Source organism: Cryphonectria parasitica (assembly GCF_011745365.1).
Source record: "Cryphonectria parasitica EP155 unplaced genomic scaffold M406scaffold_1, whole genome shotgun sequence".
NCBI lineage: Eukaryota > Fungi > Ascomycota > Sordariomycetes > Diaporthales > Cryphonectriaceae > Cryphonectria > Cryphonectria parasitica.
The window spans coordinates 920961-946443 of NW_024468909.1; the positions used below are offsets into that span (position 1 = coordinate 920961).

The 25483-nt window shown below is 54.8% G+C and overlaps 6 protein-coding genes across 6 annotated transcripts; 3 read left to right on the plus strand and 3 right to left on the minus strand.

The window, feature by feature from the left end:
* Nucleotides 1-426: 426 nt before the first annotated feature.
* Nucleotides 427-2052, plus strand: M406DRAFT_244725 (Metallo-dependent hydrolase; the record flags this gene model as incomplete). The annotated part of the gene is made up of 5 exons (XM_040916277.1): nucleotides 427-456; nucleotides 597-736; nucleotides 928-1610; nucleotides 1775-1806; nucleotides 1885-2052. The coding sequence occupies 5 exons, from the start codon at nucleotides 427-429 to the stop codon at nucleotides 2050-2052; spliced, it is 1053 nt and encodes a 350-aa protein (XP_040780630.1).
* Nucleotides 2053-2446: 394 nt separating this feature from the next.
* Nucleotides 2447-4144, minus strand: M406DRAFT_248538 (YjeF N-terminal domain-like protein; the record flags this gene model as incomplete). Its single annotated transcript, XM_040916538.1, has 2 exons — nucleotides 2447-3454; nucleotides 3518-4144. The coding sequence occupies 2 exons, from the start codon at nucleotides 4142-4144 to the stop codon at nucleotides 2447-2449; spliced, it is 1635 nt and encodes a 544-aa protein (XP_040780631.1).
* Nucleotides 4145-5902: 1758 nt separating this feature from the next.
* M406DRAFT_325164 (uncharacterized protein) lies at nucleotides 5903-8595 on the minus strand (the record flags this gene model as incomplete). The annotated part of the gene is made up of 3 exons (XM_040919951.1): nucleotides 5903-5978; nucleotides 6824-6941; nucleotides 7563-8595. The coding sequence occupies 3 exons, from the start codon at nucleotides 8593-8595 to the stop codon at nucleotides 5903-5905; spliced, it is 1227 nt and encodes a 408-aa protein (XP_040780632.1).
* Nucleotides 8596-11631: 3036 nt separating this feature from the next.
* M406DRAFT_270639 (uncharacterized protein) lies at nucleotides 11632-15159 on the plus strand (the record flags this gene model as incomplete). Its single annotated transcript, XM_040918086.1, has 2 exons — nucleotides 11632-13414; nucleotides 13535-15159. The coding sequence occupies 2 exons, from the start codon at nucleotides 11632-11634 to the stop codon at nucleotides 14848-14850; spliced, it is 3099 nt and encodes a 1032-aa protein (XP_040780633.1). The 3' UTR covers nucleotides 14851-15159.
* Nucleotides 15160-17165: 2006 nt separating this feature from the next.
* On the plus strand, nucleotides 17166-18018 carry M406DRAFT_325166 (uncharacterized protein; the record flags this gene model as incomplete). Its single annotated transcript, XM_040919952.1, has 3 exons — nucleotides 17166-17551; nucleotides 17622-17774; nucleotides 17850-18018. The coding sequence occupies 3 exons, from the start codon at nucleotides 17166-17168 to the stop codon at nucleotides 18016-18018; spliced, it is 708 nt and encodes a 235-aa protein (XP_040780634.1).
* Nucleotides 18019-24320: 6302 nt separating this feature from the next.
* On the minus strand, nucleotides 24321-25390 carry M406DRAFT_325168 (uncharacterized protein; the record flags this gene model as incomplete). The annotated part of the gene is made up of 2 exons (XM_040919953.1): nucleotides 24321-24900; nucleotides 24984-25390. The coding sequence occupies 2 exons, from the start codon at nucleotides 25388-25390 to the stop codon at nucleotides 24321-24323; spliced, it is 987 nt and encodes a 328-aa protein (XP_040780635.1).
* Between the last annotated feature and the right edge of the window lie 93 nt (nucleotides 25391-25483).

A 25483-nucleotide genomic window follows, 5' to 3' on the forward strand; every position in this document is an offset into this window, starting at 1 on the left:
GTGGCTTTCGTCAGAGCACTCCGAGACCCCCCTAGTGCAGTGTGCTTATCACTATCTTATCGAGGCGGCGGAACTGGGGAACAAGCTCCCTCCAGGGGTCCCCCCCAAAAGGAACTGAATATAAATGTCCATGGCGCCAAATGACATCCAAATCTTCTTGACAGTCCGCTACATCTTCACTGACTCACAGCGCTACCAAGTGCTCTGAGCAATTGACTGAAAAGTGTTGCTGGGCGCAACATATTGCTTTCCTGAGGAGTTGAATCCCTCATTCAAGGTAACAAGGATAACGGAGAAAAGTATAATTGTATTATATGTTGTGCTCCTACTACGTTGACAAGTCTCTAATTTATTCCAGCGTGGCAGGGAATTTTCTTTTTTCTTTTACATCCGGTGGCTTCCAAAATATATTTTCCATCTCTACAAATGGATTGGACAGCACTTCCAAAGATTGAGGTGAGGACAGGATGAGTTGTGCCCATCTATCTCTCATGGAGATACAATTTTCTTGGGGGTGTTGAAAAATGCCTCCTCAGTATGCGAGGGCTGTTGGCTGACCAACGCCTCTCTCTTTTCCTCTCTCCCCGTCATTATAGCTCCACGCTCACCTGAGCGGAAGCATCAGCAGGCGCTGTCTTCATGAGGTCTGGCTCAAGAAGAAAGAGGCTGGCGAGACGGACCTGGCAGATCCTCTCATCGAGATGCCGGACGGGAAACATGACTATGACCTGAAGACGTAGGTAATTACACAGAACCGTTACATAAGGGCGAGGACAAGACGAAAAGGAAGAGGAAGAGAAGGAATAGAAAGATGAAGAAAAGGCAAAGACACGTCTCATTGTCATGGCGTCTGCTTTGCAGAATACCCACCCTTCTACCCTCCCCCTTCCCATTCATGAACATAAAGTGATGACCCAAGTCTCCAAGCTTCTTCCCCTTGTTTTCGTCCTACATCTACCACCTCGTCAACGACCTAGCCTCCCTCCAGTACACCACCCGCTCCGTCCTGCAGGACTTTGCCGCCGACGGCGTCGTCTACCTCGAGCTGCGCACCACGCCGCGCGCCCTCCCTCGGTCCAACCTCTCCAAAGCCGACTACGTGGCCGCCATCCTCGAGACCATCCGCGCGTTCCAGCAGGAGCAAGAAGAGCAGAACAGCATCGGCGACAACCACCGCCGCCGCCTACACACCAACCTCATCCTCTCCATCGACAGGCGCAACACCCCCGCCGAGGCAAGCGAAGTCGCCCACCTGGCCGCGCAGTTCCACAACCGCGGCGTGGTCGGCCTCGACCTCTGCGGTGACCCCACCCGCATGGGCATCGAGGCCCTCCAGCCCGCCTTCCACGAGGCGCGGCGCCTGGCGCCTGGGCTCGGCGTCACCCTGCACTTCGCCGAGGCCGAGGCCAGCGGCACCGATGCGGAGCTGCTTATGCTGCTGCGGGAGTGGGCCCCGCAGAGGCTGGGCCATGTCATTCACCTGAGCGAGGCTGTCAAGCGGGAGGTGCGGGCGTATGAGGCCGGGCTGGGGCTGGAGCTTTGTTTGAGCTGTAATGTTCATGCTGGCATGGTCGAGGGCGGGTTCGAGGGACATCATTTTGGGGAGTGGTGTAAGTCCTCCTTTGGTTCTTTTTCCCCCCTCTTGCTTTGTTTTTCGGGGGGGGGGGGGCATAGAGGCCTTTTGAGGATCAGTGGGAATGGGCCCCCAGGAGAAAGGTCAAGAGTAAAGATTTGTGATCTGTTTTGTACTGATTTGATGTGTGAAATGTTGTAGGGAAAGTCGATGAGTGCACTGTTGTCCTGTGTGTAAGTATACTACTACCATCACCTCTTAAAAATGTTAACTGGAATCTACATGGATGCTAATGAAGTGGGTTCAATCAGACTGATGATGTGGGTGTTTTTGGAAGCCCCTTGTCGAACGAGTATCGTCTCGTCGCCCAGCACTTTGGTCTGTCAGAATCCGATGTCCGGATATTGGCAAGGAAAGGGATCGAAGTGATCTTCGGTGGAGAGGAGGAGAAGCAGAGACTGAGACAGATCATGGCCTGACATGGATGCAGAGTCGTGCTCAAGTCAAAACATGAGAAAAATCACCTCTGCTCCCTTTGAGGAACAACCATCCTTCACACAAAATTCACCCCACACACAGGTAGACTTGCAGGCTCAAAAAGATAGATCAGATATTCAATTTTTGAAATATCGAACGCCAGGCTGAATGCATACTTGAAGCACCTTTTTTTTGCTGTGTCCCTTTTTGTTTTTGCCCACCTCTTCACCCTCAAGCCATTGCTTTGCTCGTCAATGCTGATTCAAGAAAATTTCAGAAAACCAAGCCAGTCAGTGCACTCAACAAGCGAGAGAGGGTCGACGCATTTCTGCATGTCTCTTCTGTTGGTGCAATAACCTCTGTGTCCTCGTCGGCGCACCGTCCCTCTGGGGATTTCTACTCCTCAGCCTGATCCGCCTCGGAAGATTGATACTTGAACTGCAAGGCCCACCTATTGCCAAAATCGATCCCTTTGCGTATCTTGGTGCCAGCCCGCTTCCACACTGCCGCGCCGAGGCCAAGGTCAATGAGGTACAGGTTCCAGTCGAGCACAACATCATCGGAAGCGTGGCCTGTGACGGTCTCATCGTCCTCAGCGGCTCCGGCCGCGATTGCTTCGAACAGACCCTTCTTGGGCGCGCCAATACTGACGACGTAGCGTGGTCTTATGTAGAGGCTGTGGCCATCTTGCACGGTCGGCCGCCCGGTAGTATGGTCGATTCCTGTTGGTACATCCACAGCCAGCACAAAGGCCTCGTTGCGGTTCGTCCATTCGATCAGCTCGTAAACCGTTGCCTGGTCCGAAGCCCGCAGGTCCTCGAACGGCGTGACGTGTCCCAACAGTGCGTCGATGATGAGAGTGACGGCCATGGGCGGCGCTTGCGGTAGCACACTTCTGGGCGCATCCATCGAGATGACAGGCATTGACGCCTTTCTGACGAAGTCGAATAGCTCGCTCTTGGAGCAGACCTTACCGCCAAAGTTCTTAAACAGCCGCAGCTGTTTGGTCATGTCCACAGAGAGGTCACGCTCGCCCTTTTCTATGCCAACCACGCATAAGATTACGTTCAGGCCCTTGTTGCGCAGGTGTCGGCCGGCTGCGACGGATCGGTAGCCGGACTTGTTGTTGCCCGCCAGTATGACGACCGTGGCTGGCTGCTCAGCTGCGTTGCCATCCGCTGCTGCGAGCCTTACCCTGATGGCTGGGTCAGTCAAGGTATGAAGAGCAACCTCTGTGATGCCTCGGGCCGCATTCTCGGTCATCATGTCCTCCGTGAAACCAAGATCGTTCTGTGCTATGTTCTCGAGGTTCAGCATCTGCAGCGGAGACAAGATCTCGACCCGCCGGTTGGACGACGGCACGATGAACCCGGCGGCGGCGGTGGTGGATGAGCCCGGGGGAAGCTTTTCTTCGGAATCAGCATATTGCGCCTTGCGGCGGCGTCTGGCAGCTTTCTCAAGACTTACGCCCGAGTTGGTCCGGCTCGGTGCCTGCCCCACCGTGGCAGCGCTGGCTTTGCGGGATTGGGATCTGCCCTTGCCAGCAGGCTTGCCCTCGCCCCTGCGAGAGCCCTGCCTGCTTCCCATCCCAAGCTCCCGCCCGCTCAGCCGCTCACTGCCATTCACAGCCCCATCGTCTGCCTCACTCTTCCAGAAGTCGTCTGGCGGTGCCTTGTTGGGCTTCTCGATCGTCGGTGTCTCCAGCACGTTTTCTGTGTAGTGCAGGTTCTTGCCTCCAGCGGTGCCCGGCTTTGGTTTGCGGTTATGGGAAACTAATCGATCAGCCTCCTCGATCTGGTCCTTTTCCTTCATCTCGTCGAATATTGTACGCTTGTCGAACTTCCGCAGGCTACCTTCAAAGTCAAACTCGGGCATTTCTTGGACGTCCGTAACATCCTCAGACGCCCACCCGTCCTGGTTGATCTTCGATTTTCGTAGTGCCTTATAGGGTTGGAACGTCGATGTATCCTCTAGCATGGGAGTTTCCCGCCAGCCCTTGCCTTTCTTGCCAGTTTTGGTACCTCTTGCGGGAGAAGCCTCAGTCTCCAGAGGCTCATTGGCATTCTTCTTGCCTGCTCGATTTCGTTTTCTCATCTTCTTTTGAGAGGACTGGTTCTCTTGCTCCTGCTCCTGCTCTTCCGGCTCGACAGGATCCCCGATCTCGACAGGCTTTCCGACCGGCTCAGCTGGCGTGCCCAGACCGAGCCCCTGCATAGCCTGTAGGATCGCAGTTTGAGGAGCCTCGTCTTGATGCGCAACATTGCCGACGAAGATCTTGGGAACCGTCGACTGGGTGGTCCCGTTGCTGGTCTTCGGGGCCAAATTGTTTGCCGCAGCGGGAAAGGGCTGCTGGGCTGTCGAGGGAGACGCTACCGCCGGGGGGAGTTTGCTGACGGGGGCTGGTGCCGGAGTAGGTCGTGTGGGTGGCTTGCCCATCGAGAGGATGGCCGGGTCGACGAAGGCCGCTTTGGGTTCCTGAGTAGCTGCAGGCACGTGCTGTTGTTGTTGCTGCTGCTGTGGCGGCGGCCGCGGCGGTTGCGTGGCAACGTGGGAGAGCGGCGAAGGGATTGCATGCTGCTGCTGCTGCTGGTAGGGCTGATACGTAGGAGGATACTGCGCCGGGTTGGGAGGAACAACAGGCGACTGCAGAGTCTGCTGGTAGGCTGGGAAGGGCACACGATGCTGCTGCTGCTGTTGCTGCTGCTGATGGTGGTGTTGGTGTTGGTGGTGGGGGTTCACGTGCGCAACCGGTGCCGGCCCAGGTGGCTGCCCGTAAGCCTGCGGCTGCGGCGTTTGATTCGCAGCCTGAATGTTGAGGTCTTCGATGTCATCGGACGCGATTTCGAGTCTTTGAGGGTAGGGCCTGCCGCCGGACCAGACCTGAAGGACAACACCCTTGCCTGGGACGATGGCTTCGATCTTGCCAGTCACGGTGTAGGGTGGTTTCTTCATGCGGACGAACATCATCTGGCCGGTCCACGAGTCGCCGTTCGAAGCCATGATGGGAGACTTATGGATTGGGCAATCCTCACGCGTACAACTATGCGCAGGCGACAAATGGAGGGGGATTGTGAGCGTGAGAAGTTGTAAGTTGTTTAGGACAAAGTGGAGACGTGGATAGGGAAAGACGAGGTTGAAGTGGGCTGGCGCTGGTTGATGATCCGCAGCACCGCAGCAGCAGCAATTGTCGTTTGCCGTTTTGTCGTGGGAGCTACAGTATACACTTTTTTCCTCTCTTTCTTTATCGATAAGCGAGCTAGCAGAGGAGGCCACTGCAGGAAGTAGCGCACGGCAACTCGACCCTGCCCTAAACATTATGTTCGTTGTTCTGCATTTGCTGCTGACAAAACGTACCTAACCAATTTAGAAAACCATTGTCGCTTTTTCTTCCCCTTTCATTTTGCAGACGCTATCGTCTGTTGCATGGTAATTATGCCGAGGACGAAGTTTTGCGGAAACGCAGATTCGACTTCTATCAGTAGAGGTAAAGCTAGCGCCTCTTGAGAGCTTGAGAATTTTCTAGAACGCATACCTTGAGCATATACTAGACAGACAGAATGACTGGACTGGTGGTAATTTGAGTGGCTATGATCTGAAAGCAGGTCCGATACACCAAGTTCCCGTGGCACACGCCCACTGTCACATACTTTTCTTTATCCGATGGTTTCGCGCCGCAAAAAAAAAACAAGATAAATGGGACGAGAATGCGCGCAGATGGACCAAAAGCTTGATTAATCCTTGCGGGAACCCTTGATGTATGCTCAGAAACTCCTCTACCCACGACCCATGGAACGCCTCTTCAATAACATCTTCGTCGCAGCGTGACGTTGTTTCTTACAAAGTCTTGCATTCTTACGCATAAGATGCCATGGCCTCCTCATCGTCGTCTAGGTCGTCCATGTACGACGGCTTCTTCTTCGCCTGCGGTCTCGACGCCGTCGTGGTCGCAAAGCCTGTGATGGATGCATTGACGGCCTTCTTCTTTTTCGGCTTCAGGGCTGACTCTGCGCTGTACAGCTTTTCGTAGAATGTCACGACTCGAGGGTGTGCCATCACCTTCTGCTTGTCGAAGCGCAAGACCTGCAATCCCTGCTGTGTAACTGCTCGGCTGAGGGCGACATAAGCCTGGCCCTTCTCGAAGACCTTGCCCAGGTCCACCTTAACCCGCGCGAGAGTCTGCCCTTGGGCCTTGTGGATCGAAAGAGCCCAGGCCAGGATAAGCGGCAGCTGCTCACGAGACGCCTGCACCTCGCCCGTGGGTGTCTCGACTTTCCACGTCTCCGAGATGCAAAGCATGATCCTGGCTGTGCCGTCGACTCCGTGGAATGCCACTATCGGCCACAACTTCTTTTCGGGACCTGCACTCTTTTCAAGCTCTCTGCTAAACATAGCAAGCCGCCTCCGAACATTAGGATCCAGGTCGTCTCCGGCGTCACTCGAATTATCACCGGCACCATTGATCTCGAACGCGCTCTCTGTCGAGAACCCAACCACGGTGCCCAATGATCCATTGACGAGCGTATCATCTAGATTCTTGATGAGCATGACCTGGGCGCCTTTCTTGAGCGTGATGGTCTTGGGAGCCATCATATTTGCCAGTAATCTCTCGCGAATCGCGGGATCCCCGCTGTCCAGGGCATCATATCTTTGCATCTCGCCAGGCAGGTCCTTGAGTCTTCTTTGATTGGAATTTTCGACCTCTGACCTGGTAGGGAACCTGGAATGAGGTTGTTAGCACACGGGACAACACGACCCAGGGGTAAGGCCACGTACAGTTCAGTAACCTCGAGGCCGTCCTTGAGCTGTAGGGGCCGTGCTAGGGCTTTGAAAGCACGGACGGTGTCATCGCTGATGCGACCGAGGCGCATCTCATTGAGCATGTGGGCAAAAGCTAGAGACGGATATCAGCAGATGCTCGGTGTAGGGGAAGAAGATGCGGGGACAAGTAGTGGTAGCCCTGGTCTGAAAGTCTTACCCGGATCCTTCTGACGGAACACTTCTGTCAGGCCGATGGTGTGGTCTATAGAAGTGTTCCAAGTGGCGGCCTCGAATGCAAACCTGACGTCTCGAGAGTCGCGGCGATCTTGGTCCGGGACAGGAGGCAGCTGAAAGAAATCTCCGGTGATGACCAGTTGTATACCACCCCACGGCCGACCATTGTTGCGGAGGGTGCGCCCGATTTGGGACAACTTGTCAAAGAGTTCACCATCGACCATGGAAATCTCATCGATCACTAGCACTTTGGTCTTCAGCCACCGATTCTTTGCCTTTGGGTTTCGCCGAATCTTCTTGACCAGGGTGGCAACGTCGTCTTTGCCCAAGCCGATCCCAGCAAAGCTGTGCAGCGTCATGCCGCCAATATTGCAGGCTGCCAGGCCCGTTGAGGCCGTGACAGCAAGACGCTCCGAGTCCCTGACGAACTTTCTCTTGAGTTGTGCGATGATGGCTCTCATCAATACCGACTTTCCCGTGCCGGCAGGGCCGGTGAAGAAGACGCTCTTGCCACTATCACAAACAAGCTCCTTGACCACTTCCTGTTCGTTGCTGAGCGCAATAGCTGACTGCTTGACGGTGTGGCTTGTCACAGGCTGCTGTTGTATCTCCTCAGCAGGTAGCTCAGGAGGCGTCTCTGTCGTATTGGGAATGGCTTTTTTGGTCTTGTCTTTGAGCCGCTTCTGCTGAGCTCTGACATCCTCGGGCGTCATGTCAAATGCAAGCGGCCCCTTCTTGGAAGTGGGTTGTATCGCAGGGGAGACAGATGCTGGGACTAATCCCTCTCTGGCCTTCCCGTACTCCTGGTATTCCTTCGGCAGGAACCGCTTCTTTGCGATCGGCTGGGCTGCCCGTAAGCCATTCTCGGGCGCCGAACGTTTGGATGATGCCTGCGAAGCAGTGGACTGGGAGATGGACTGAGCGGCTTGGTAGTGAGAGGGCGACGACTGCGACCAAGATACTGTGCTGGCGTTGTCGGCAGGGACATCAGTGCCGGTCCTCGACGACGCGACCCGTGGTAGTGGGGCGGGTAGGGTGGAGGGACACTGGTAATCCAGATCCAGATCCTCGTCACTACTGAAGTCGTCATCAAAGAACTCGACGTTCGCAACAGACTTTTTCGTCTTCGAAACCTTGACGTCCTCATCGGCTGTGAGATCTACGAGGTCTGGCTCCTGCTTGAACGAGTTCTCGTTGTTGCGGTAAAGGGAGGCAAACTGCTTGCTGCCAGCTGAGTGATTGATGGACTGCAGATGTTGTTGGTCTGGCTGAGATGAATTCGAGGACCGCGGTCGCAGGGGTGGCTGAACAGGTTCAGAGGACTGGCTCGGTCTTGAGCGGCCAAAAGAGGGCCCTGGGCGCTTCTGAAGCTGGTCTCTGATGTCGACATGTTGTATCTGGGACGGGCTGCTTGAGGGGAATAGCTGCTTTGCCAAAGACACATGTGGCGGGGCTGCCTTGTGAATATGGGTGCTGTTGCTGCTGCTCCTGCTGCTGCCACCGCCACTGTTCTTGGCCTCATAGGTGGCATTGGCACGCTTAAACATGCTCATGATGGCGGATAGAGGTTGGTAGCGAGGAAGAGGATGAAGGTGAAGACACGGTCGATATGGAGGACAGAGCAGCAGTGCACTATGTCGTGGTGCATTTGATTGTGCTCGTGGCCAGAGACATGTGTTGCTGGATATCCTCCGCCAACTCAGGGATGGAAGGCAAACTGAGCTGGTGGTACCAGCAGTCATACAGCACCAGGTGAAGGGAGACTGTGGTTTGTTGCTGGTGCTGAAATCCTGATTGCTGGGGGCGCAGGGGCTAGTCAGTTCACTGACTTCCTGTTAAGGTGGTCACTCATTTTGGTTTGGCAGAAGTGAAAGTCGCGTCTTACTGATTGACGCGTCCATAGATTAGATAAGCCGTATTGAGACCCCCACAGCCCCACTCTAGGCCATGCCATGCCAACCCTAACCCTGTGGCTCCCTTGGCACTCGTTATCAACTGTATCCCTTGAATAGGTCATTTCCCTGAATATTCTCCATTTGCATTCACTTTCACATCCCCCATTCTAGAGCACGGAGTCAGTCTTGCTCCTGCCACCCCGACTTCAGCCCAGCCTTGCCTTATCTCTCCAAGGCAGCTCTTTGAATAGCCAAGAAAGATACAAGCTGCACCCAACATGCGATGTGACGTTTAGCAAACATTGGCAGTGGTTGTACACACCTGACAGCAGACCAGCCAAACGGATCTCGAGTTCAAGCCACACCCGACCGCATCTGGCAATCGACCATTCCCCTCTGGAAGAACGCTATCTTATGCAATTTTGTATGACACCCGGTTCGAGGTTGAGGTTTGGCTGAGCTTAGAGCCAGCTAGCAGCCGATCCCCCGCATTGCTGATCCGTTGCACCCCACGTCTGGAATACTCTAGAGCTGCCAGAAGGAAGTCCTACCATTGTATAACGTTTTGCATAGTAGTGTACGATGTCCCAAGGTCACGAGATTCAGGCATGCCGCACTTCTCTGTTTTTACATGGTACATCGGGTTTCTGCCTGTATATGCTTCCAACTAATCATGCTGGGCACACTTGGCGAGAAGTTGCCTTCATCGTCAGCCTCTTGCTCGCTGACCGCCAAGCCACGCCCAGAGGCTTGGAAAGCACGGCATCAGTCATCAGAAGGGGGGGCTCGCATCGGCGGTTCGGCCTCCTTGGGAAGAGTGGAGCAGGCGGCGTCCGGGACCCGGTGTGTGGAGTTGGATCCCCATCTGTGACGTTGTCGTTTGTCGATCTGCTGTAGGCCTTGTGGTGTGGGCCCGCGGGGAAACAGAGACGGCATAATGAGCAAGAACAACAATAAATACTGTTTTCAGACGCAGGCGCTGTAGGCGAGCAAACCAGAGCACCCTGATCTACGGGTGTCCAGCCTGAAAGGATCATGTCTCTGCTGCAGCTGCGTGCGAATGCTGTGTGATAACAGCCACGGGATACCGGCTTCAAGAGATTCGAGGGCTTGACGCCTCGTTATCACTTGGGGGCCGCCGCAGGTCTACGGTCTTGGAATAGCCACGGAGGTGATCGACGACGACGTGATCAAGAGGGAGATGGTTGACCCCTCGCGCCTGAGATGAGAGCCGCAGTGCTACGTTGTGCACATGCTAAGTGTCTGCAGGCTGAGACATACTTTGGGCGCCAAGATGGAGGTTTCTCTGCTCGTTTGGACCTCCTCCAGAGACGCTGCAGGTTGTACCATGTGCATATTTACTCCGATGGCGTGCAATGCACGTCTTCGACAATTGGTAGAATTTTCCAGGGCAACAGACTGCTTGGCTGGTCCAGTCGTTTTGACCATAGCACCATTACATGTCAATACTACGTACTGCGTGTGGCACAACCAACTGGGCAGCCATAGTGCCTCCTGCACCTTGCCGGATGATCAGAAACTGCAGACCGCAACTTGAGGAACTCTTCATGATAATCACTTTTCCTTAACCTCGAAAAGAGGTGCCGATTTATATGTCTCAGGAGAAAACAAAAGTGCGGATGATGGGCCTTTGAACGCGATCTTTGCTGCTCGACCCGCCTGTACATTCATAGTACAGTACATTATTCCATGGTACTAAAATGGCGGTCATGGTGGGGGCGACTTAGTGCCCGGTTCAGGGAGTTTTCCCCTAAAGTTATCGCCTGTGGGCCGTGGCGCAAGGCGTAACAGCCCCACTGTGCTAATCCACCCGTGGCCCCCGAGGATTGTGTGCTGAGGCGCCTTGGCTGGCCAGTCAGTGCTGGCGGGTTTCTACTTTTTTTTTGTTCCTTTTTTCCTCTTCTTTCTTGTCCTGGCGCAGATCTATAGTAGAGGATTGAACCATTCTTCTATGTTAGTTTTTTTTTCTCCCCCAACTCTATCTTATCTCGGTTGGTGCCGTCATCAAGTTCCTGTTGTTTTGTCCAGAGCTTTCTCAAAGGGGGAAGAGAGACACAGCTTGGTTACCAATTCACTCATCATTGCTGCTGTTCCCTTGAGCAGACCAATTGTCATTATTTCCCTTTCCCCCTTTCTTCTTGGCATGCCCTTTGGCAATTCCTCTGCTGCTGCTGCTGCTGCTGCTGCCGTTACTGCAAACAAGCTGAAAGTGGTCTTCAATGATGTCCTGGAGTAGCTCATCCCCCGAGTCAGCCACCTGAAAAAAAAATACACCCCGGATCGCCCATATTGTTTGTACTCGGCTCATCCGGTCAAAGTGGACTGCGTTGGCACCTCGAATTTGATCCCTCTTCATACAGGTCTGACGATTCCCATTTACACCTTTAATGTATCGACAGGCTTCTGGACTTGGCCCACGATCGATCGACTGGGGAGTCACAAGCCCATCGCGAGGCTCACCGTCCCACTCCACCAGAGTTCTGTCAGGCTTCCTTGGTTGAAGGAAAGGGGACGAGAACGAGATCGAAGAGGAGGAAGTGGCCCAGACTTGAATCACAAAAGAACCTCGACGCCGCCGCCGACGACGACGACAACAACACCAACAACATCGGATAATCCCCTCTTTGATTCTCTTATCGGTGGCCTAATAAACCATCGCCTGCGTCGCCGATCATGGCTTGGGACCACCTGTCTATCACCAAGCCGCACCTGGTCTACATCATCCTCGGTGGCTTCACCTCCCTGTTCATGCTCTGCTCCTCCGTCATCAAGGAGCGTGCATACATTGGCGAGGCTACGGTGGCCACCCTGTGCGGCGTCATCTTCGGGCCTCACGCCGCCAACCTGATCAACCCCATGTCGTGGGGCAATGCAGACATCACCACCATCGAGTTCTCCCGCCTGGTCCTCGTCGTGCAGTGCTTCGCCGTGGGTGTCGAGCTGCCCAAGTTCTACATGGAGAAGCACTGGAAGTCGGTCGTCTTCCTGCTCGTGCCCGTCATGACCTATGGCTGGCTCATCACCAGCCTCGTCGTCTGGTGGATGGTCCCGCCCCTGAGCTGGCTGCAGAGCCTGGTCGTCGCCGCCTGCGTTACCGCCACCGATCCCGTCCTGGCATCCTCGGTCGTCGGCAAGGGCAAGTTCGCTAAGCGCGTGCCCAAGCACTTGAGGGATCTCTTGTCCGCCGAGTCTGGCTGCAACGACGGCATGGCCTTTCCTTTCGTCTACCTCTCGCTGTACCTGATCCAGGACAAACTGTCAGCCAAGGAGGTCACGTACCACTGGATCTGTTTTACCATCCTCTACGAGTGCATCTTTGGCGCAGTCTACGGCTTCATGATTGGCTATCTTGCCAGACACGGTATCAAGTATGCCGAGAAGCGCGACCTCATCGACCGCGAGAGCTTTCTCGTCTTTTATTTCGTGCTGGCCCTCTGGTGTGCAGGGTCAGGAAGCATCCTCGGCGTCGACGACCTGCTCGTAGGCTTCGCGTGCGGCGTGGGGTTCTCCAACGATGGTTGGTTTACGAACAAGACCGAGGAGTCCCACGTCTCCAACGTGATCGACCTGCTGCTCAACCTGGCCTACTTTGTCTACTTTGGCACCATCATTCCCTGGGAGCAGTACAACAACTCGGACCTCGGGCTCACGGCCTGGAAGCTTGTCATCATCGCCCTCTTTGTCATCTTCTTCCGCCGCATTCCCATCATGATGGCCCTAAAACCTTTGATCCCTGACATCAAGACCTGGCGCGAGGCCTTGTTTGCCGGCCACTTCGGCCCTATTGGTGTCGGTGCCATCTTTGTGGCCATGCTGGCCCGAGGAGAGCTAGAGCACAACGACCCCGTGCCCGAGGGAACTGTGCCGACGGACCCGAGCCAGCCCAACTACGTCCTGTACACGCTGGTCTGGCCTATTGTCACCTTTATGGTCATCTCGTCCATCATCGTCCACGGCTCTTCAGTAGCGGTCTTCACACTTGGCAAGCGCATCAACACCCTGACCATCACCATGTCCTACACGACAGCACCCGAGGACGGCCCCACCTGGATGAACCGGCTCCCGAGGATCTCGTCGCAGTCTAGATCACAGGCAAAGACCATGTCAGATACGGACGGGGATGATCTCAAGATGCCCGAATACCCCCCAGGTACTCTCCCGCCCGTTGGCTACCCAGGCAACTTCCTGAGGCGTGTAAGGGAGGAGGATCAGCCCAGCAAGCAGGGGAGCCGCGCGTCCTCCATTGTCAGCCGCCGGCGGAGGAAGAAGTGGGATGATGGAGTCGGCCCTGGTGGTCCAGTCAGCCAGTCGGCCATCTTCCCACAGAGACGAAGCCAGAGCGAGCTGACCTCGATGTCGCCGCGAGACAGTCAGTCGCCAACGGATGAAAAGAATGCGTCATTCCCCGATGCCAGAAGGATCTCAGCCCCAGAGGACCCCGAGAAGCGCGCAGCACGTCGGGAGAGCCAGACCGCCGAGGAGAGGGCCCGGGATGACGCGCAGGAGGCATTCGAGCAGGAGATGAAGGATCGACTGCAAGAATCGCCCGAGGAGCGACACGCACAGGCATCTCCAGCCATCGAGGTATACGACGAGGGTGACCACATCATCGTCGAGAACGAGGACGGCGATGTGGTGGCAATGGAGGCCTCGGACGAGCACCGCCAGGAGCACCACCTCGAAGACCTGAAGCAGAAGCTCAAGATGGAAGGCGGCACATCGCAGTGGACCTATGACGGGCTGAAAAAGCGACTGGGCCACTGGCGCGACGAGGAGATGCAGAAGCGCAAGGAGAAGCAGATGTCGGACCGTAGACACGAGCCTGCCCGCGCTTACCAGTTCGGCAATACCATAATTGTCGAGGACGAGGACGGCGAGGTCGTCAAGAAATACGAGCTGCCGCCGCCGCAGAGGCACGAGGGCCAACCGAGCCAGCTGACACAGGGGCTGAAGTACATGGGTATGGGCGGGCTGGTGAAGCCCAAACCAGGCGAGTCGTCGGGAGGCGGCGGCGGCGGCGCAGCAGGCGGAGGAGACGAGGGGAGACCCAAGATGACGAACACAGCTGGCAGGAGGCCTACCTGGGTGGAAACCCTCAGCGGGCGTGCCGGAGCTGCTGCTGCTTCTGCGGGTGGTGAAGGCGCCGCGCAGAAGCCGGCCAAGAAGAAGAACCTGGCTGAGGCGCAGCAGAATGATGATCGACACATCCGCTTCACCATCGGCGGCGTTGGCCAGCGCATGACAAAGGAGGACTTCATCAGGGAGATGCAGAAGCTTGACTCGCGCACGCGGAGGGAGATTGTGGACCAGTCCAACGCGCCCGAGAGGGTCAAGACGCTCGCCAAGGAGGACCCGCCACCCGGAGCACCGGTCGAAGAGGCAGCCGTGCCAAAGTCCGTTCGCGGAAAGACCATCTCCGCACCGCGACCCGCCGCCGACGTCCCTTCCAGCCGCGTCGAGGCCGCCCCCGGCTCCAGCTCCTCCTCTGTCGGCAAGAGCCTCATGCCGCTACTCCAGCGACAGTCTCCCTCCGACAGCTCAGGCGCCCCATCTTCGGTTACGCAGCGCCAACGTTCCGACAGCGACGACGAGGACGAGGAGGTGGTGGCCCACACCAGTCATGATGCGGATGCCCCGAGCAACGACGTCCCCGAGACGGCCGTCGAGCGGCGCAGGCGGCTGGCTGTACTCGACGGCCTCGAGGGACGGGGCAGCGGAGCTGGAGAAGACACTGAGACACCCGCGGAGAGGCGACGCAGGGAGGCGGCCCTCGGCGTGGGCGGAGGCGCTGGAGGGGACGAGGAGGATAGTGATGACGATGATACGGTGCGTGTACCGCCGACGCGGAGGGGAATACGGTTCGCCGATGTACCAGACAGAGGGCGGAGGTAAAGTATCCTATTTCTATGATTCAAGATGTCAAGACTGTACTTTGTGTGCTCTGGTGTGGTGTTCTTTGATCGGAACTCAAGACAGATTGATGGATGGGAGTTCATATGCATAAAGAGACAGAGAGAGAGACAGACACACACAGACACACATACACACACACACACACACAGAGAGAGAGAGAGAGAGAGAGAGAGAAGAGATCCTAAAACTTGCAGTTATCACGAAAGGTAGGAAGGCTCGAATAATCACGTTGACGTTTGCATAGCCTGGTGGCTTCATGGTACTCAATTTTTATTTTTATTTTTTGGTAGATGCTGATTCCTAATACTGATTGTTTATTATATAAGTTGATCCATGGTTAGAGTGGTGCAGGTGTTAATCTTCCTCATTGCCTAATGTCGCCCATGGGTGTGTAGCTTACCTAGGTACAGAATGAGACTGAGTCTCTCACTCTCTGCACCGTTACGGACTATAAGCCTTCTTCTTCTTGCCCTGGTAGAGAAGAGATAATTACACTCTATACTTGACTTGAAAAACTGTGCCAGAAGAGAGTCTATATGCAATGGGGGCTTAATCTCACAGCCTCAATAATATTCTTGATCAAAGAACTAATAGTAGTGGGGTGAGAGTATCGTGAGAGCGACTTATAAAAGAACTTTTCCTAAGGTGAGTTGCATAGGATTGACTGAGTTGAGTCTCTTTCCTACAGACTGTTGAACAAATACTTTGAAGGCCGCGGTGTTTTTCTTTTCTTTCCCTTGTTCTTTCAAAGAATACAATTGATGATAGTATTTGCGAGATTTAATATTCCCTGCGACGTTGTATATAATTAGACCACATCTTTCCCTGCTCGCACTGGGAATGGTCGTCATTTCGGTGTACTCATTATGACTGGAAACCTGAATGTCTTATTTCCCATATTCCAGTTCTCATAGGTCTTCTCGAGAACTTCAAGTGAAGAAAGAACTTCAGTACTGTCACCACTCTGGCCATCTGCAGCTCAGGGTCTGTTTGGAGCAGCGGAACGCTCGACAACGGCCTTGTCCTTGACACCTGTGATACTGTGGGAGGTGACACAACCTAGGAAGAAGCCGTGAGATTGCACTTCAAGAAAAAAAGGATCATTCTCATGTTCACATTTATGGTGATCGTCCGGTCCTGTTGTGTTGCAGAATTGGCATCTGAGGGATAAGATCGTGAGCCTTGGTGCTGGTACATACTTGACATGTGCGGTTCATTACTTACTTCTTGAATTAGGGCAGATCTTTTTACACTTTTGTTTCTCCGCATGGCTGTTCACATGTTAGCTCGACAACATAAAGAACTTTTACATATGATTTGCCAACATATGTCCAGATCTCTTAGAATCAACGACGATTACGTTTAGAAGTTATTGCCTTACCCAAACAATGATGTCAGTTGTCAACATCCCCTCAATGACCTATGAGTAATCAGTAGAGTATTGATTGACCAGCTCGCGTCGTCATAGCAATTTTTGTTGAGAGTGGGCTGGGCCACAATCACAACGCTGACCTACACCCTTGACAAGGAAGAAGGCCAGAGAAGGAAATGGATCTGAACGATGATGAGCTGATTGGCAAAGTCAGTGTACGCCCACATGCCATTCTGAGGACTAGTTGCTTTACGAGTTAGTCCGATATGACACGTAGAGGAAGAAGCATACTTTGCATATGATGTATACAGATGAGTCTTGAAGGCGCCGCCATTCCAAGTGCCGCACCGTGCCATGCATGTGTTGTAACTACGTGAAAAAGGCCACTAGAGGGCGTCCAGACTCTTCCGTGTGCATACTAATAATATGAAGCTCATTTCCATGTGATCGCCGCGTGGACTTTGTGTCCAGGTTGTTGCTGGCGCCGAGCTATTTTTGGATCAGGCATGTTTGTCTGTCGTCCGGTATCACACCGAGGAGGGTCGAGATGTGCCTAGATTGCGACGATACCATTGTGATGATCAAAATAATCGGTTGATCTTTCGTTATACAGTGGTGTTCTTGTGTTGAGAACACGAGGTCGCTGCTCGGTCCTGGTAACGATGCGTCTTGGTGCGTTCAATCACATGAATAAATGGCAAACTTCACATGTAAATAAGGGGGATCTTGTTATTGATCTGGCCTCCCACATCAAATATAAATAGGAAGGGCTCCTCCCCTCCCAGAAGACAACATCACAGATTCTTAGGACATCCTTCACAACATACAACACTTCCAATCCATCAATCTCGAGGCCGAGACCAGATCTACCAGCCTACCTCACAACATACCCGAACGGACGAACGACGCTGCGCCTTTCATCATGATGCCAACATCAGCCCCCCGCATTTCCCTCTTTTTCTTTTTTCTCTTGGCAGCCATTATTGGTGCTGCTGCTGCCACCACCGCTGACCTAGGTGCTGTCGGCGTCGAAGGTGCCTATCCCTACCAGATCTCGGTGGTGAATAGACACCACTCGAGCATCCACCTCCGGATCCTGGACAACCACGGCAGTCCTAAGGCGAGCCCAAGCGCGGAAGGGGACAGGGTTCTCGAACCAGGCCTCCTGACGTCGTTCCAGGTACCGATCGGCTGGGGCGGAAACGTTCAAGTCAACGAGGCTAGGTTTCCGGCATGGAGTGGCCACGAGGGCCTGATTGAGGCCACCTTCGGCCCAGCGGACGGGCCATGTTTCGACGTCAGCTACATGTAAGCAGTCTATCATGTCTATATCCTTCCTTGCCCACCCTCTCATATGGCATACACTCGCTGACAACAGTCTGGACAGCACTGGCTACACCGTCCCGATAGTCTGTGGCTGCGTGGAGGACGGCATGGTTGTCGGTTGCAATCTCGATCTGCGAGAACTGAACAACGGACAATGCCCTGAAGGCCAGGATGACGGCAACGGAGCCTGTATCAACGAGGCGAGGTAAGCGAAAGACACCAAGCTCCTGTGGGTCTCCTACACAAAACACGATTGCTGACTTGACTGTTACACGGGCAGAGGGGACATGAACCTGATTAAAGCGCCGTCATTCTTCCAGCCGTGCGATGATGCGGTATACGTGATCGAGTCAGGCCATAAGACGCAAAACGGAGACTCGTGCCGGGAGACATCGACCATAACATGCTGCATCGGCTCCAGTTGCGACCCGTCCGACAAGCAAGAATAACAGGACGGGGAAAGGGCCGAGGCGTATGCAATGGCACGTGTTCCTGGGCTCAACACGACATCCGATCGCCCCCTACCAGCAACAGTGCAGCTCTCGGGATCTTCTTTGTGACTGGCTGGAGAGAGATGGTGGTCGAACATTGCACATGTCGGGTGTGATGGACAGCGATATCAAGGAAAAGCTTATTTCTCTGTCCAAACAACATGAGCAAGGCGTAAGGCGAACATAGATATGGCTTTTGATACCCCCAACACCACTTAGCAATAAATCTCTGTCTTCTGGGCACTGCAGCGTCTGCTCCAAGTAATGTCTGAAGTATCTATCTCAATTCCATGTGCTATGAGCAGGGCAATTAGACAAGAGTATCAAGATCATCTGAGATTGGAACGGCGTTTCTCAACCCTCGGTAGGATGTTAAAATTGTATGGTATGGAGAGGAAGAGAGAGAGAGAGAGAAAAGGAAGAGGAGGACGAGGAGGAGGCTCTCTAGTCGGGACGCCACTGCTCGGGCCGAGCCATGCGTGTTCTGGGCTCGGCGTACCATGGCTGCACCTGTGACAAGCAAACCCGAGCCCCTGGACAAGGTCCAGAGCAGTACTCTTCCCCTCTACCAAGCATCCTGAAGACTCGCTTGCAGCCTTGTTGGTACAACGACAACCTCAACGCTTCAGCCCAGGGCGATTGAGGAGTGAATCGGTGTGCTATGCATGTTGACCCTGACGGCTGTCGATCAGGCGTGAACGAATGAACGATCGAATGATGGCTCAGTCCATGGGGGCTGCAGGAGAGATCTGGTTGTGGGTGGTATCGTTATTATTTGCAACTGAGCCAATCCAACTCGGAAAGAATCGTTGTTGTCTGACGACGGCCTGTGGCGATCTGAGTGGTTGAGGGGGAAAGAGCCTGTGGTGGGTTGCCCTGACCGGCAGGAAAGAAGAAATCGATGCATGCAGGCAGGAAGGAGCCTGAGGAAGTGACCATTGTACACTAGAGTAACCTAACTGACCTTATTGACGGAGTACTTACGTAGCAGTACCAGGGTACTTGCGAGAAAAAGGTAGTCTTGGTGATTTTGTCATTTTCGTGAACAGCGTTAGCGGGCTGATATGGCGTGTCTCACAGGCTGCCGCTGGGACCCGAGAAGTAGAGGAAGATGGTGACCACAGTACCTGGACACCTTGATCTGTATACAAAAGAGACGAGGTGTGCAACAGGGGAGACTTGTGTGTGTTTGCATGTGGCGGTAGTCTATCATGTTTCACGGCAATGTTACCATCTCATCCTCCGTTTACCCACCACACCTGCATGCGCCGTTGCTGGGGTATGGTGCATATGTACATAGTATACGCTGTAATGCCAGTGTAGTGTAATGTGTACATTCTATGAGTATTTCATTACATATTGGTACATAGCACACACAGTATGTAGTGTTGGAGTCGATGGGGAGAGTGAGAGGGAGGGTGGTGGGGTGAGGGGGGCCGGCAGACGCCGTTGTACCACATACGTGTACCATGTACTGTATTAGGCTGTGCGGGCGCACGGATCGGAGGTTGTACCTGCCTCTCTCTTTCTGCAACATCCCGCAACGCTCTCACGCCACTCACAGAAGCCAATGCAAGCAAGAGTGAGGCTCCGGCCCACCCTGCTTTCTACAGTACTACATACCATAAGAGTATCTCGTATGCAGTACGCAGGCGGTTACCGTATACCGTATCAGTCTCACTGGTACACGGTACACCTGTGAGTGAGGCCTTTTGCCTAGCTGACCGGCTTGTGTGGGGAGGCTGGGGATGGGTGAACGACATCCAATCCAGCCCCAGCCGCCGACCTGCCTGCATGCATGCATGGGAAACACTGATCATTCTTCTTTTCTCATGCGGACCAGACTGGATGGACGTAAGACGCCTCACACCCGAAACTATTTGTTCGCTGACTTGTCCGCCGTCTAATCCTGCTCTTCTCCCCTGCGATCGTCTCTTGGGAAGTTGCAGGTGATAGCGGGAGCCGGCATCAATAGGCGAGACTGGGCCAGCACTTTCTTTCTCATCTGCCTTATTATGTGGTCTCAGTGGTGGCGTCCATGTTCCGCCCTGACACCCAAACCATCTCCACTCCCACTCAACTATTCAAGCTGAGTGTCTGTGTGGGTGACTGACTGACCGTGTTGTAGCTCTGGATTTTTTTCTTCCTCTTCCTCTTCTCTTTTTCTTAGTATGTTGCTGCTGTATCGACTTTGGTGTAATGGCATCGCTTGTCTCGGACGTAGAGCCGCTTTCGAGACACATGCGTGATGGAAAACCAAGTCTAGGCTGTCTGGACTAATGCGGCACGGACAGACTCCAAATTTCAGCCCAATCTCTTTTAAGAGATACTATGTACATAGACCCATATGATATAGTACGTGCACACTATAGAACTGAGAAGCGGCGGCAGCCGATCATCCCATCCCCAGCGATTGCCCTCGTAACAACGAACAGCCTTGAAACGGCACAACCAGCAAGAATGTCAGATTTATTCAGACGGTGATTAGGCCTTTTTCTCTCTTTTCTCTTCCTTCTGTATATTCGTATATGTCGTGTTACGAACCTATAATGGAGTCACCAGTCCTATATACTACGCAGTATACAGATAGTACTACGTGTATGTACTGATTGTACTGTACAGTCTACCGGACAGGCACATGGGACCAACGATAGAAACACTAATTCATGTCGGCAGTGAAGGGGCAGCACGTTCGGTCGAGCTGAAGTACCCTGGCCCCTTCGGTCGCTACATGTACCGATAGTGCCATAGACACACAGTAGGGACCCCAGGGACCCAAGCCCGTGTGTACCCTGGCAGACTTGGCACCACCTTGGGGCAGGGGGGGGGGGCCAGGGCCACCCGCTCAGGGATCCCCAAACTGCTCACTAGCCCGGATCGGGAATGGTAGTAACTTCTGGCGTCGACCAGGGTTGTGTCCGCCGGTGGAACCCCCTCTAGCCCCATCTTCAGAGGGAGGAGGGAAAGGGGAGTTTGCCAGTCTTAGCTCAATCGTGCTCTGTGCTCTGCTCTTCTCGGCCGCTGTTTAGGCTACTTTTCCACCTCGCGCTTCTTTCTCTGTTTCTGCTCCTCCTTATTTTCCCTCTCTCCCTTCCCACGATCTCCCACCCCGCGCTCCCCACAATACAGTCTCAATCGTCTCTCAGCAGCTACCATCCAGGTCTCCCGACACTCTCCGTCGCACGCCACATCGCGTTCCTACTTGTCCCTCCGCGGACCACTGCACCGCCGGCGCTGAAGCTCCAAGCTCCAGGGCCGAGCAGCCTGATCGTGCTGATCGCGCCAGCCCAGACAGATTCTTTCCCCAGCCGCAACCGTCCACGGCTCGACGCCCTCACCCCCTCCAAGCCTCATTTCTAACCACACCTGACTGGAATTGCACGCACAGCGACGGGCGATCTGAGTCTTTTTCCTGACGAGAATCATTTCACCTTCAATACACTCTTAATCCAACTTAGCGTCGCGTGCCGCCCGAGAAACGCTCCAAGGACCCACGGGTAGTCAACAAAACAGTCCTTTGCCGCGCCGCAACAATGTCTATGTACCCAGGCCATCGTGGCATGGGAGGTGCTCCTCCAGGGGTCAACGGAGCCGCCCGCCTGAACGAGCTGCTCGACCAGGTCCGATCCGAGTTCGAGAGCCAGCTTCGTCAGTCCGAGAACTACGAGCACCAAAGTGAGCATCAACCAACCACCGTGCCTCGCGGCGCCTCTTCATTAAAAGAAAACCAAAAAAAAAAAAACCTCTCTGCATACGTTTTCCGTCCTGCGCGGTTACTAACAAGCTCGAAAACAGTCCAGACGCAGGTAAACGAGATGCAGCTCGTCCGGGAGAAGGTCTATGCCATGGAGCAGACCCATATGGCCCTGAAGCAAAAGTATATCATCACTCAACCCGTTCAGCCTTATCTACCTTGCCGCAGACGTGTCGCTGACAGCTCGTGGTGGACAGGTTCGAAGAAGAGGTTACCCATCTTCGCCGACAGCTCGAACAGGCCCGCGGCGGTGCTCCTCAGGGCGCTATGGTCGGCCCTCCTCCACACGCTGGCCCTCCTCAGGCCCCTCCCCCGGCTATCGGCATGGGCACCAATGCCTTCAGCGCCATCATGTCTGGTCAGGGCGGCCAGGGCGGTCCCATCCCGCCTCCTCCTCCACCACAGGACCAGCAGGCTCCTCCACACCAGATGCCACAGCCGCCCCCGGGACTCCAGGGCCCTCCGCCCCCTCCTCCCCCACCAGCGCAGGCGCCTCCCTTCCAGCCGCAATATGCCCAGGGCCCCGCCCCCGGCGGTTTCCCTTCCCAGCCTCCACAGAGCACCGCCAGCCCCGGCCCCGGTAAGCGCGGAGTCGGCCGGCCTCCTGCAGGTGGCCCTGCTACGCCTCAGATCAACACTCCCATCCCGTACCCGGGCCCGGGAGGTCCAGGCCAGTCTCCTCAGGTCGGCACGCACCCGACTCCAGACCACGCCAGGATGGCCCAGCCGCACCATCCTCCCACCAATGCCCTGGGAGATCTGGATGTCGAGCGACTGCCCGCACAGCACAAGAAGGCCAGAGATGACTGGTTTGTCATCTTCAACCCATCCGTTCCCCGCATTCTCGACGTCGATCTGGTCCACACCCTGGCTCACGAGAGCGTTGTGTGCTGCGTCCGTTTCAGCATGGATGGCAAGTATGTGGCCACCGGTTGCAACAAGTCCGCCCAGATCTATGATATCATCTCCGGTGAGAAGGTCTGCGTGTTACAGGACGACAGCGCCGATACTGGAGGCGACTTGTACATTAGGAGCGTCTGCTTCAGCCCTGACGGCAAATATCTGGCTACCGGCGCCGAGGATAAGTTAATTCGGGTGAGTATCCCCAGGGAGGACGACCTGTGTGTCTTTGTGTCTGTGTGTGTGCTGACGCTCTCCAAAGGTCTGGGATATCCAGTCTCGCACGATCAGGAACACCTTCTCCGGCCACGAGCAGGATATCTATAGCTTGGACTTTTCTCGGGACGGCCGTACCATCGCGTCGGGAAGCGGTGACAGGACCGTCAGGCTCTGGGACATAGAGACCTCCAGCAGCATCCTGACACTGACCATCGAGGATGGTGTCACTACTGTTGCCATCTCTCCTGATTGCACTCTTGTCGCAGCCGGCTCTCTGGACAAGAGCGTCCGCGTCTGGAACATCCAGTCTGGTCATCTCGTCGAGCGCCTGGAAGGCCCTGATGGCCACAAGGATAGCGTGTACAGTGTTGCATTCTCCCCTAGCGGCAAGGACCTTGTCAGCGGCAGTCTGGACAGGACGATCAAGATGTGGGAGCTCAGCTCTTCCCGTCAGGGCGGGCTGTCGGGCCCCAAGGGAGGACGATGCGTCAAGACCTTTGAGGGTCACCGGGTAAGCAAATCAAACTCCCCTTCTGCACACTTGAAACTTGCAGGTCCAAGAATTTTGCTAACAGCTGCACTTACAGGACTTCGTGCTGAGCGTTGCTCTTACACCTGATGCGCAGTGGGTCATGTCTGGTTCCAAGGACCGTGGCGTGCAGTTCTGGGACCCCAGAACCGGTAATACCCAGGTCATGCTTCAAGGCCACAAGAACTCTGTCATCTCCGTGGCCCCCAGCCCGAGCGGCCAGTACTTTGCCACCGGCTCTGGCGACATGCGTGCCCGCATCTGGCGGTACGATAGAGTGGTGGCTTAAGAGAGGGGAGGGGATGAAACCACTCCTCGGTCGTCCCTGGCAGGCGGTTCACACTCTAGGATGTTTGAGGTCATGGCCGGATCGCATTCAAGATAGAGGACAGACCCGAGTAATTTCTTGATTAGAAGAGGCGCTTTTGGACTGGTTTTTTGTTTTTGCATCTTCTAAATCACCTTCACTGACACACTGCCACTGTTGAATACTCTCTCGCAAGGTCAGGGAGGGCGTGGTAAAACAGGGACGCAGGGACTTTTGAAGGGTAGGCAAAGGAAGGTGGATTTTGGACTGAATGGGGCGGGGAGGATGAATATTACCAGAGATTGTATTTGTCTTGATTGAGGTTGTCATAATAAGTCACTTCTCATATTACCAGCTCGTAGTGAGTGTCAGCTTCGCTTGTCTACCGATCTGTGTTGTAACCACCCAGTGCCTCTATCATGTTTTTTTCTTTTCTTTTGATGTATCAATACGCCAATAAAATGAACTAGATTCATGGACAGTAATGAGGCAAGCCTGTGTGCGTTGCTGGGGGTATCATTTCTGGCCTATTTTACCATACATATTTATGTTTACATGAGTGAGCTGAAGAGATCGTCGAACTCATCACCGCCTTTCTTCTTCCTCTTCTTCTGAGCCTTTTTCACCTCCATCGCTTCCACAACAGCAGGAGGAGACTGCGTCCGCCGCGGCGGCTCCCTCCCCTCTCTGTTCGTCCTTGCCGAGCCATCATCTATTCTCGACCTCTTTTGCTTCCTGCTCTTGCCCCCTCCTCTCCCTGCCTCGCTCACCTCATCCATCAGAGGCTGTCTAGGTACCGGCGACGAGCGCTGCTCAATATCCTGTCGCGTATCATGACTATCGACGTCGTCATCCCTACCACCACCACCGCCACCACTCATTTCGTCCCTCGACACGGCAACGCCGAGATCTAACTGATCGCTGCCACCAGAAGTACCGATCCCCTCAGCGGATCCGTGCGCAATGACGGCGGCTGGTCTTGCCGGCTCCTCAGTAGCCCTTGTCTCTTCTTCCTCCTGCTTTGGTGGGGGGATGAAGAGCTGGATGGCAGCTTGGATCTGGGCGAGCACGCCTAGGAGGAGTAGGCCTAGCTGGGCGAATTGCCTGTCGGCTGTGAGCTGGGTGAATGCTCTGGAGGTGGGTGGTTGGTGTGGTTAGCAAGATGTACAACTGACTGGAGATGAAGGATTCTTGAAGGCAACCACACAACTTACCCATAGCATCTCGTGACGAGCACATCACGAACCCACACAGCCCTCTCCACCACCCTGTCCAGCGCAGGTTGCCTGGCGGCGACGGCTGCTGCTAGTGGTGGTGGTGGCACCACTAAACCCTTTTGCCGCTTCTTCTTGTTATTACTGCTGCTGGGCGCGAGCGAGAAGGAAGATGATGAAGAAGACAAAAGGAACTCGGCTTGCTGCACGGCATCTTCCAGGTCGGAGGTGAGCTTGTGGAGGTTCCGGCGGAGCATGTTGAAAGCGGGCCACCAGGCCGTGGCGCGGTGCTGGTTCTTGTTGCGGTGGGCGAAGCCGTCGAGGATGTGGGCGGCTGTGGCGAGGGAGGTGAGGGTGGGTTTGAGCTGAGTGGGAGATGGATAGGGGTTCGGGCCTGGGCTGCTCATTGTACCTGTGGTGATGGTGGTGGTTGTTGATGGGCGAACATGGGATAACAGAGCTGTAAACCAACCCGCCAGGGCTTGCTGGCTTATTGGAGG